The sequence below is a fragment of the Catharus ustulatus genome, chromosome Z (assembly GCF_009819885.2).
Source record: "Catharus ustulatus isolate bCatUst1 chromosome Z, bCatUst1.pri.v2, whole genome shotgun sequence".
NCBI lineage: Eukaryota > Metazoa > Chordata > Aves > Passeriformes > Turdidae > Catharus > Catharus ustulatus.
Genome location: NC_046262.2, coordinates 48548065 through 48560144, shown reverse-complemented (window position 1 = coordinate 48560144; position 12080 = coordinate 48548065). Strand labels below are relative to the sequence as shown.

The following is a 12080-nucleotide window of genomic DNA, read 5'->3' as shown; positions in this document are numbered from 1 at the left end:
GTGCCCTAGGACAAAAGTCAAAGCTCCTGAGAAACAGAATTACTACTTTTTTACTTAAGCACAGCTGTCTCATTTAAAGTACAGTAATCTCACAATTATAAGCCGCACCATTTTGACTAAAATTTTGGTCTGAACACAAAGTACGGCTTATAATCAGGTGCGGCCTATAATCGTGAAATTACTGTACTTGGTGAATGACTGCAGATGAGCGTGAATAAATTGGACTCAGAATTTTGTTGTATTTCTAAACGTTAATCTTTTCAGACAACATTTTGTGATCTGCATTCTAACATTGCTCCTGTGGTGCTTTTTGGTAACATACAGTAATTTCACAATTATAAGCCGCATCTGATTATAAACTGCAATTGTCTTGGGTTACAATACAGAGTGATAAAAGGTATCTATTCTATCACCATCTGTTCAGGGTGGGGGCAGTGATTCTTATCTCAACGACAGATATTCTGCTAATGGGCCATCCATTGAAACCAGGCAGGGCATTGTTCTTTATCTTTTCACAACCCATCCTTCCTCCAGCCAGTCATTTTCGCTAATGGCCCGTTGAGTCCCACTGTGGGACTGATAAAATTACTGCATCCCATTGGAAGTTGCTCCAGCCAGGGGGAAGAGCCCAACATTTCTTACCAAGATAAAAACAGAGGTTTTGGGACACTAAGGGAGACCCTTTCTCCACTGGACTCCAGAGGAAAACTGGATTTCTCCACATCACCACTGGACCTTTAGGGGGAAACTGCACCTTCTGAAGGAGTACTGCTTCAACTGAACCACATCTGTCACTGCAGGAGGATGCAGCCACCATTTAATGGGACTGCTACCAATACCCTGCCTGACAGGGTGTCAGGTTGTACTCTGACTTTGTCAGGGCTTGGAGTTTGTTTCTTTGCGGTACTGTATTTCTATTTTAATTTTCCTAGTAAAGAACTGTTATTCCTAATTCCCATGTCTTTGCCTGAGAGCTGCTTGATTTCAAAATTGTAATAATTTGGAGGGAGGGGGTTCACATTCTCCATTTCAAGGAGAAACTCCTGCTTTTCTCAGCAGACACCTGTCCTCCAAACTAAAACAGCAACTTTTTGTTCTTTGTCCGTATATAAGCCACACCTGATTATAAGCCGCAGTGCCGGGTTTTAGTCAAAATGGTGCGGCTTGGTTGGCTCAAACGTGATCCTAAAAAAAAAAAGAAGATGCAATTCTCACTGAATTCAACAAAAAACCTTTTACTTAGACTGAAATCAAATTGGTTCTGTGTAAGTTATTTCTTAACCCTTAAGGCCTAATCCAAGTTCCACTAGACAATCAGTGAAACTACCCTCATTGATTTAAAGGGCTTTGGATAAAGTTTTTTCTTTGTTATTTCCCCCTTTTCTCCGTGTAGAACACCATTTTTAAAATCCTGTAAAAATTTTTTAAGAATTAATTTGCTGTAACAGAAAGAATGTTTGCTGCCTTTTCACGGTTTATGCAAGTTATAGGATTATTTTTTTTTTTCCACTCAAAAGCCCTGATGACTTTTGGCATCCTTTTTATACAATTTTAAAACTCAATGTGTTTAAAACCAGAAAAATATCTCTTTTTGTGACTGACTTCCAAATATCCTTAATAAAGTTTAAAGGATATGAATATTAGCAACTTTGTCTACAAGTAAGTGTTAATGTTCATTGCAATTCCACTGATGTTTTCATGTTTCTGTGCACCATAAGGAAAGTTAAGCAGATAACACTGAAGCAAACTTCCTTTTTTTTGCAGCTGCAAACTTATTTTAGGATTTTACTCTGCATATGAAATGTATAATTGAAATGCATTCAGTGAGGAGGAATCTATTTAATTCACCAAAGGCTTTTCAAACAGCCATCTTCCATTTAACCCTGAACACCCATGATGAAAGAAACGCTAGTTCTGCAAGAAGCAATTATTAAAAGAAGCTTATAGTCAATCCAGGCCCACTAATTAAAGAGAGAACATTAAGGTTCTCTGTGTGTGTGTGTGTGTGTGTGTGTGTGTGTGTGAAAAGGCAGATAGTGTATTAAAAATACGGGTTTAGTTTGCTCACAAGTGCAGTGCAAAGTGCATCACAGCAAGATTGTCTTAATTGGTACACTGATGAACAGAACAGATTTTCAAAATTTTCAGAATTTTGCTCTTAATTGGAATGGAATCACATAAGCTTGATAATTATTTTCTGACTCAATGAAATGCTAGTATAAAGCTAGTTACGTTACTTCTTAAACTGCAAAGAGCCAACTAGTGTGAGCAGATCATATTTTATTAGTTTTCCTGTATTTTTATCAATTTTACTTGCAAAACCTCTTAACAAAATTTATGTACGTCCACATCCCTCTCACATCTTTTTACAGTTGTTAAATTTGAAAATCTGCTATAAAAACAAAATAAATGCAGACAAGCAAAATTTTTAATTGCGTTTCTTACATATTAATGGGATGAGTCCCTTGTAAAGAAAATATGAGATTAACAGGGATCTAAACACCACAGTCTTGTTGCAGGATCATCTGTGGTTGCATGAAATTGAAGGAAAGGCCTTTTTAGTAACTGATTTTGTTAACCAGTTAATCTCAACTATGTGGTCCTATATAATTTCCTGCACAAATTATTGAGCTATTCACATTATTGATTTAAGGAGGATAGTGCAGCTGCACTGAAGATATTTTAACAATTCTATGGCATTGGCAAAAGTCATGCTGTTTTGTTCCATGTGGCATGTAAACCATGTGGTTTGCCACATGTAAAACAACATCTTTGCTGTTTTGTTCCAAATCCATGTGGTCTCTTACAATTTCAGTATAATTTAAAGTTCCACAGCTAAGGATCTGTTTGTTGTTGCCTGCTGGCAACCGATATAATGTTGTATCCTGGAAAGTATACTTACTGTTAATATATATTTTGCATTAAAATCTAATTCTGTTATTTCAAATTGAGAAAACAATTATCTGTCAGTTTTACATGTACTGATCTATTCCATTAATTGACTCCTGGTTTTCCAATTATAAATCTAAGGTCATGGTTCCCATTGACAAAACTCACCTAATTCTTTGTAGTCCAATTCAGAAAAAAATTTAAAAATTTTGCTGTTAGCACAGACCAAGAAAATAAATACTACTCAGTTTGGTTTTTCTTTTGCTAATTTTCATGTGTGAGCATCCATTTCAGGAAAAAGATTAGGAATAGGAACATTTAATACCAAATTTGCCCTGAGGTTTCCCTTGATTTGGTCAGCTTGCCAAGTCTTGCTGCTTTGTAAGGTTGTTTTATTTGCCAACAGGTACAATATAAACCTACCATGAGTGCCAGCAAAAAACAGCTTGTATGCTGTAACATTATTTGGTAGCCAGCACCTGAAAATTACTAGCATATTTTTAGAAATGAATAAACTTATCATGTCCTCTCCCCCTTATCTTTCTTCCCTTACACACACTGATCGGATTCTCTGCATTTGGTTTTGAGAATGTACAGCTGAACAAGAATATTTCCAAGAGCTACTGTGTACTTGCTCTTTTATTTTCAAGCCTTATTCTATCAATGTAATGTCTACTTTTGCCTTCCTCTGCTGAAAAAGTTGGTGGATTGCTTTGACTGAGCAAATTATTGGCTTCCACAGACAGCTTTGGATTTGCTAAGTTTTATTTATTATGGGAAAATCCCAGTACTCAGTAAATGCAAAGAAAGGAGTTTAATATTCTTTAATAAAACTACAACAACTAGTTAGGCAGCTTTTTGACTATAGTCTACCCTAAAATAATGTTTGGGTCTGGAAATATGAACACAATCTTCATGCTTTCTGTGGCAAACACATTATAATAAAATTCTTTAATCCATTTCCATTTAAATGGTTATGTAAGTCTCCTTATTTATGTTTCAGTCTTATGAATGGTATTTTTCTCACTGGTGGTAAGCAAGCACAAAACATTTGAGAGATATTTACTGAACTGTCTAATTAGAAGCACTTTCCTCACTAGTGGAATAATCAAATTTCTAGAGATTTTATAGATTTTTTTTTTAAATAAATAAAGATTTTGTTTTATTCCAATACTTTGGGTGGGGTTTAATGATTACAAAGAGATAGCATGTGCAACTTTCTGATTCTAGTCTAACAAAATAAATCTGGAGAGTTTACAGCAATGTGTATTGTCTTTACTTATTCCTGTTTTAGCTTGTTATTTAGTTTTCTGAGAGCTTAAGTCCCTTTTTCCATTCTCTTCCTTTCTTTTTTCTAAACTGTTCATGGTTTCACTCCTGACTGCACTCTGTGACAATGTTTTTCTTTCCTTTATGCTGACTTCCAGTTTTACCTCCTCAGTTTCCCTTCAATTGAGCACACAGCATGAATCTTAGAGCACGTCCTGTCTCTTCTGGCACCAAGGTAGGACATCAGAATCCCAGCAAAGATGAGAAATCCTCTAAGAGAATTGGTGTCAACAGTTTCCCTAAAACTTTCATCATTTCTTGGCTCCTCAAGACTACTTTTGTCTGGGAAGGGCTGTGTATTGCTTTATAGCAATCTTCAAGGACACCACTGAAAAAGCTCTAGTTATTATCCCTTCTCACAAAATTGATTCAATGCAAAGAATCCATATACAATTCATAATATTCATTACTGTATCTTTGGACCTCTGGTCTTGCAGATTTTTAGGTGACTGGTTATCAATCGAACATATGATGCCTGTGATACTCTCTGAGAAATTACCCAATTTGCTGTTTATTGGTGCAGCAGTGCTTTCTAGTTCCTATCAAAAGAAGCCGTCCATCTGCACAAACAGAACCATCCACTTGAGTAGTCACTCCAACTCCAGCACCTCTGCACACACTGAGGGATATATTTCATCCCTGCTAGCATAGTACCTGAGATTTCCACTGTCTCTAATCTCTGTTCTTTATGACAGATCTGAGACAACTGCTGGAAAGAATTCATGCACCAAAAACAGTACTGGATTGCTGGGCAGGTTATTCTGCAGAGTGCCCAGGAGTTCTGCTTCTGCTCTCACTACCAAAGCAGTATATTGGCCCTGAAGTGCTAGGCGCATACACCTCTGACATTCCCAAAGATCCAGGTTCTGCAGCTTAGACTGAATAAGAGAGATTGTTCTTTTCATGTAATATTACATAGGAGAAATACATGCATGGGTTAGTGTGTGTGCTGGAAATGTTTCTGTAAGTTAGTGGAGCAAAGCCTTCAGATCAATACACCTTGGTGTCACTCCACAGGGAAGGAGAAACTTCTTGCTCAAGGGATTTCCTAGTCCCTAGATTAGATGCCTCTTATTTCACTGAAATATGAACCATAAGTCTAACTGGTCTACTTTCCTATACACGTCTGGTGGAATATTATCAAGAATTTGGTATGTTTAAAATTTGTCAGCTTTGCAGACACAGCCAGCAATGGCAAATCATAGTTGAATTCTAAAATTATTCAAAAAAGAGGGATGAGTAGCCATTGGAATAAAATTAAGACAGCAGTACACTAATGTGTCTTCAGCCTTCATAAAGGTAGCTCCTTTTACACTGCACTCCAGCTTTTATAGTTAATTTTGTTCATCAATTCTTTGGCACATGATACATAAAAACATACATTCTAGTCGTACACTCAATAATACTTTAGCATAGCGTTAGGAATGAATGTTGCTCATCCTTTGTGACACACTTACTTTTAGCTAGCAACATCATTTATCTAAGAGAAAAACGTGGTTACCATGGCTTTATTGGAGTGGCCTCCTCCTTGGAACTCGATGGTTCCAAAAGCGTCCGTGGGGCTGAGCTGCGTGTGCTTGCTGATGGACCACTTCTCCGACTGGATGTCATTGCGGGGAAGCCTGGTTTCGTTCTTCTCATTCTGGGCGGCGGAGGTACTCGGAGGCTGTCCGATGTGCTGGCCTGTCAGACGCCCACAGCAGCACCTGTGGCATAGAACAAACAGAAGCCTGAGTCATGTGCGTGCGTGAACTGAACAGGGAAACAAACTACAGAAAGAGCCCAACCCCTTCCCAGCTCTGGTGATTCCCTTCCCAAAGCCTTTATATGTGGAAGCAATACAGCACATATTTTTTCCCCCCGTGTCTTGTTTTCTTTGGACTCTCTGTATTTAAAAAAAATCATGCTTTGTTCTAATGTGTACAAAACGAAATTAGAGAACATCTCTTTTCGTCAAGTAACATCAGGACAAGTAATCAGCTTTTGCATGGATTAGCACAAATTCTAAATTGCTGGTTTAGTGCATCTATTTGCATTTGACAGTGTTGTGCGTCGTGCGTCTAATTTAGGTAAATATTCAGTGCATCCAATATTGAGCTAAGAAGGTAAGGAAATTAAACACAGATGCTGACCCACCCGTGATTTATCTTCTTTCTTATGCAATAAATTTTGAAATGCAAACAAATAGTTCCCATAAGACTCCATCATTCCAGATGGACATTCTGAACAAATAAGTTTTCAAAATATTTATATGCAGATCCACTGTATGCATATATATAGAGAGACACTTTTTTAACCAACTTTAATTTTTCATACAAGTAGCATGCAATTACCTATGGGGGTCTTTGGTGCTGGGTATGATATGAACACATTCTCTCTTGTAAAATGCTCTTTCTATCCATGATTTCTGTGCCTAAAAAAGAAAAAGGAAATGCCTTGAGCTCTGTTTGCTTATTATATACAGCTTATAGTACACCTGTAGGAAAATTTCAAACAGAAGAGAAAGTTTCACTGACTCTTCAGATAAGCAGTGCATAATTTGCTGAGGGCAAATATTCCATTAGAATGGTTCCCTACTAATGCTAAGCACCCAACACAATCTTTAAATACTCTTTTTTTAGTCACTAGCCAGATCACCTTGCTCTGTAACCTATATTCTCGTAACAGAGGAAGAAATCTCTGCAGAAGAATTAACTCAAGCTCCAAACCTTTCTGCATGGCAGAAAAAGCCTTACACTAATTCATTAAAACCACCTCTGTTTCCATGTCAGTGATACAATTAAGCCAGTTCTAATTAAAAAAACCCCCTGCAACCAAACCAACCAATTACCCCAAACATTTTTACACAAGTACTGAGAGTGCTGTTTAACACAGAGGCAGAAACTACAGTTTCTATACAGACACATTAATTAGAAGGGGAAAAAAAAAGATCAGTTTCTGAAACAAGACACAAAAAATTTTAATACGTTGAGACAGATGATTGGCAGGTAGCCTCTAAGATAGTTCAGTGAAGCTATGGTTGTTCATAACACTCAAGATCTCCCACCACATGTTTACAGAAAAGCAGGAAATTTCCTGCAGCATAGTCTTAATTGTCAGATATAAAAGAAATAAATTTTAAAGAGAGAGATAGGTAGGAAAGAAAAACAGAAGAGAAGAAGAAGCAAAACAAGAAAGGAGAGAATTTCAGAGTTCTGGAATATTTTTAATTATCTGGAAATCCTCACTCCATATAATATGAGTTCTGGCAAGCTCTCTAAAACATTCACGCACAAAGAATCCTATTATTTCAGTTAATAAGGAGATGAGTTGAAGCTTTCCTTTGATAATTAATTTAAAACAGATTAACTTAATATATTTAAATAATTAAATTACCCACTTAACTGCACAGCATAAACAGAACTACAAGCTATGACAAAATTATATGATAATTAAGTAATGTGAAATGAACTTTAAACAATTTAAAGGAAATATGAGCATTTTGCCTCTATGAAAGTAGAACTTTTGAAATTGCCTATGTAACATTACCTAAATAACTGGTGTTAGATTTTGCTAAGAAAGCATATATAAGTAATATCTGCGAATTACTTTTACTAACTAATGTTACGTCACTATTTAATGTTACAGTCTTGTCAACTCAATCTGTATCTCATTTTCCGTGTTTTAAACCAGAACCCTCTGCTTCTTCAGAAGCTTCAGTGAAAATCACTGTGAACTAAATAAATTTCTTGGAGTTTGTGAATGCCACTAGCACAAACTATTAAATAACTTAAGAAGTATTTCTAGCGACATCTACTACTTACCAGTCCCAGTATATTGTATTTATACTTTTTCTTTTTACAGGGAAAATAATTTCTTGCTGGACCTAGTGGTTACTGGTGCTATTTAGCAATATTCTATCTTCAGTGTCCTCACATTTTTATTTGAGAAATCAGCTAGATTTCATATTTTGTAGGAATAGCAGATACCTAGCATCACTCTTACAGTCAGAAAAAAACTAAAAGCCTATAAAAAACATTAAATAAAACTATATTTGACTGGCTTTTCTCATGGCAGCAAACAGAAGGCTAATGTATTACAGACAGTTGGTTTGTTTAACTAAGGTATAGTTAAATAGAAAATCTGAAAGCTAAAAATGTTTTATTTTACCTAAGAGACACTACCTTGAGATTTAATCTATAATTTATATTTAAATTATAATTTATAATTTATGATTGAGATTTATTTTAATTTATAACTTCTAAATATCCTCTATTAAATATATTATTATTTTCATACTTTTCTGCAAACAAGTTACTTTGGTGAATTTTCTGGCTACACAGAACTAATGTATCCTTTCTAAAGGTGGCCACTAGCTAAATTTGTCCCCGGTTCCAGTATGCAAAGGTGCTGCAACAGGTATGTCTCTGAAATTTTTTCTTTAGGCAAAAAAGTAAGCTTTCAAAACCCAAGATACTGACATTTAAAGTTTGCTTTCCTGTTCTTTCTCGCATGGTCTGTGCAAGTGGAAAAGAAATGCAGCTATATTAAAATCAAATTAAAAACAAAAATAATAATCAATATTTGAATTTTCATCACCCTTCTTCAAAGGTAATATTGCAAAAATAATGATCGGGTTTAAAATCTCCTTTATTCACACCAGAAGAAGATACTTTCCAGCTTTTAGATCTCAAACCGTGCACTCTCTCACCCAGTAGAGTTGTGGTGACAAAATATGTGATTTACTAATCTCATAATTCTTGTTCCTTAAAAGAAAGCATCTGGTTGCACTGCCCCATGCCAGTTATCTTTCTGCTACAGATATAATTTGCAATTAAGTATAACGTGCAGAGATATAATACATTGTGCTATTTGTGGTAGAGTCTTCATAACAGAATAACTTCAGGAAATCGACATAACTAAGCTCTTATTTATAGTGGAAATTAACAAAGTAATAAAAAGTTTGGAAGACAACAGCAAAGTATTTCCAAGACTAGCTGAGCAAGAAGCTTATCTTCTCTTTCTCTTGTTTCATAAATACCCCTTCAGTAATGGTTAACGAGACCATTTAAAGTCAACAGTGAATTCATAAAGTACACGCCATGCTTGAATTTAATTTATTCATGGTTTAACTCTCTCTAAGTCTCTCTCTTTATTAACCATGCTGCAAAATCTCACCAAGAACATTTTCTTTCTCTCTTTTTTGGTTTTTTACCTGAGTATCAGACTGGATGCTGAAGGCTGTCCTGGAGCAAAACCTACAGCCCACGTTCGGCCAGGGCTAGTCATGGCCAATAACCCAATTTGTGCCCGGCCCCCGCACCCAGCACAGTGCTGGGAGAGCCAGCACAGCCCTCGCACCCATTAGTTGCTTGGAATGTGCTGCTCTGGGATTAGTCTTGTTAAGGGTTCAGTGGGCACTCACCCATGGCCCCACAACACCGCTCGGTATGAACATCTAATCTGACGCCAAAAGAAAAACAAATCCCTTGAGAACTTGGATTTAACTGGCACAAGCCTTGATGGGTTTTTTGTTGATGGGTTTTTTGTCTCCTCTCTTCTTTGCCCCTGAGAAAATGACCTGGTCTAAGTGTGATAAGATGCTCTGAGTTCTTAAGTTTGACTCAGGAAAACCAATCCATCAAAAGAAACACTGTACTGAGCTGGAAAGAGCTTGAGAACACAGGAGAAACTGTTAAGCTCCAAAGAATGAAAGCAGTGTATTTACGGGGCAACTGTGAGAAATCTATACACAACTGAAATATATTTCAAATAGTCAACAATGGCATTTTTCCAAAGAAATTGGAGTTTTGTCACTGTTTCCCACAGCTGCTGTCCTGTAGTGCATATAACTTTTCATAAACACAAACCTTTGTCTTTCAGAGATGAGCAGCTGCCCTGTTTTCATCATAATTAAAAGCTGGTACTTTAAGCAAAACTTGAATATTTACAAATTTGGGGACTACTTCTTTACTGTGCCCTCTTGATATTAACACTGATGAACAACCTTTTCATATGAACCACACCTTGATTTTTATCTTAGTACCTAGCAATAATATAGGTTTAGTCACTTACTTCAAGAGTTTTCAACATATAAAGTATTTTGACTCTTAACCCCCACCACCATGTTTGCATTAGCTCCTCTCTGCTCCTACATATGACTACATCCCTTCCTTTCTTCATCATTAAGGATGCATCTGACATGTGAAAAATGTTCTGTCCACTCTTGTTACTGATGAATACACAAGCACTAAACTGTTCTTCACATACGTTAGCTTTGATCAGCCCAGAACGGGCAAGGCTGAGAATATGCATCAACTTTCAAACTTCTTGCACCATCACACATGGAGAAGCTTCTGCTAGGTTGGCTAATCCATGACATTGCCTTTGGCTCTTGGTTTCCTGTTTTTTTTGAAAAATACATACATGTATTTTGTAAGTGTTAATGTATATATTAAGAATCTACACACACATACCCTTTACAAGTGAATACACACACACACACACATTGTTTTCCAGCAAACCCTGCGAGGTTTCTTAACCAGAGATTCTGTGCTTATCAGATCTCTTAAACACAGGATCAGACCAAAGACGGTCTGTGGAGAGCGACAAAGATGAAGTTGCAGCCAGGAAAGCAGCTAATAAACAGTTTAGTGAGGTTAAGAATATGATGGGGAGTCAGCAGATAAAGACACCTTGCATTTTAACACTAGGGAAGTTGTTTTGGTTGAGAGGGTGGACAAAGAGAGAGATGAAGAAAAGAAAGATCTCATGACTAAGATAACTGGTTAAAAATCTTTACTGATTTGAAGTGAAATTTCAGTATTTGAGCCTGACAAAATTATGGAGATTGATCCTGGATTCAGGTTTCAGCTAGTAGAGTAAAACGTGGCAAAAAACTGCATCTTTTGTCTTAAGAAATCAACAAAAGAAAATGGTTATAAAAAATCCCATATGTCACCCAGTGGCATTAGTATGTTTTATAGGTAGGATGTTTTATTGTAGAGTTGTCATATACAACTCATGCCACGGGAATTACAACTGTCTTTGCTCATTTAAAGTTGCATGAATTTAGGACTCTGTGGCAGTGAAACTACCAGCACCACACATAGCCCTGTTTTCTGAGGAGTAACAAAGGAAGACCTAGTACACAGAGACAGCTGTTTTTTCAACTGCCAAATAGTGCTTTCACAGGTGGATGCTGCCATTTAATGATAAAAAACATACATATTCTTTAAATCTTCCACCCACCTCACTGTTTATGAAACAAAGTATTAAAAAAGCAGTTAGCAATGATTTCTCATGGGAGGTGAGGGCGAGTATTTAAAGGTTTCATTGGGGAAAGAGAGATGTTTAAAGCCTTTCCCTTTGCAGGGGGACAGAGCAGCTGGACAGGCAACAGAGTATTACTGAAGCAAATTACAGAGAGGATTTAGAGGAGCATATGGTGATGGAGTGACATCAGTGCTATTGTAAACTGATGTGATTAGTATTCCTTAACCCAATGGGAATATTTACAAATTCCACTGTCTCTGAGTAACAAACCTGTATCTGTAAATGTCTACAGCTATAATAGTACAAAGGAAGGCAATGTTTCAGTTAAACCTTATTACAAGGTGTGCTCGGGACAAATTTCTAAGCCTCATTTCAACACTGTGCAATGTAAGCACTATAACCATTTTATGTCATTCTTGAGGCATTAGGAATTTGTCTGGATGGACATTAACTGAGGAATCATTGGGCTGTCTCAAAAGATTTAATTTTCTAACAGATATTTATTCCTAGTAGCATCTTAGAGGCTGGGAATCTGACCATACCCACTCCAGCTGTACTTATGTATATTTTGTTATTTTTTTTAAGAGACTTCTCAAACACTTTATCAT

General features: G+C 36.6%; 1 protein-coding gene across 8 annotated transcripts in view; it reads right to left on the bottom strand.

The window, feature by feature from the left end:
* Positions 1–12080, bottom strand: part of TRPM3 (transient receptor potential cation channel subfamily M member 3) — a 440778-nt gene that overhangs the window by 130096 nt on the left and 298602 nt on the right. For all 8 annotated transcript variants that reach the window (XR_006163147.1, XM_033084618.2, XM_033084619.2 and 5 more), the window contains exons 2-3: positions 6552–6631; positions 5720–5924 (exon numbers count right to left, since the gene is read on the bottom strand). Coding sequence is in view for 7 of the 8 variants with exons in the window: in XM_033084618.2 (XP_032940509.1) it covers positions 5720–5924; positions 6552–6631 (285 nt within the window). In the remaining variant the exon portion in view is untranslated. The remainder of the gene's footprint in view (positions 1–5719; positions 5925–6551; positions 6632–12080) is intronic.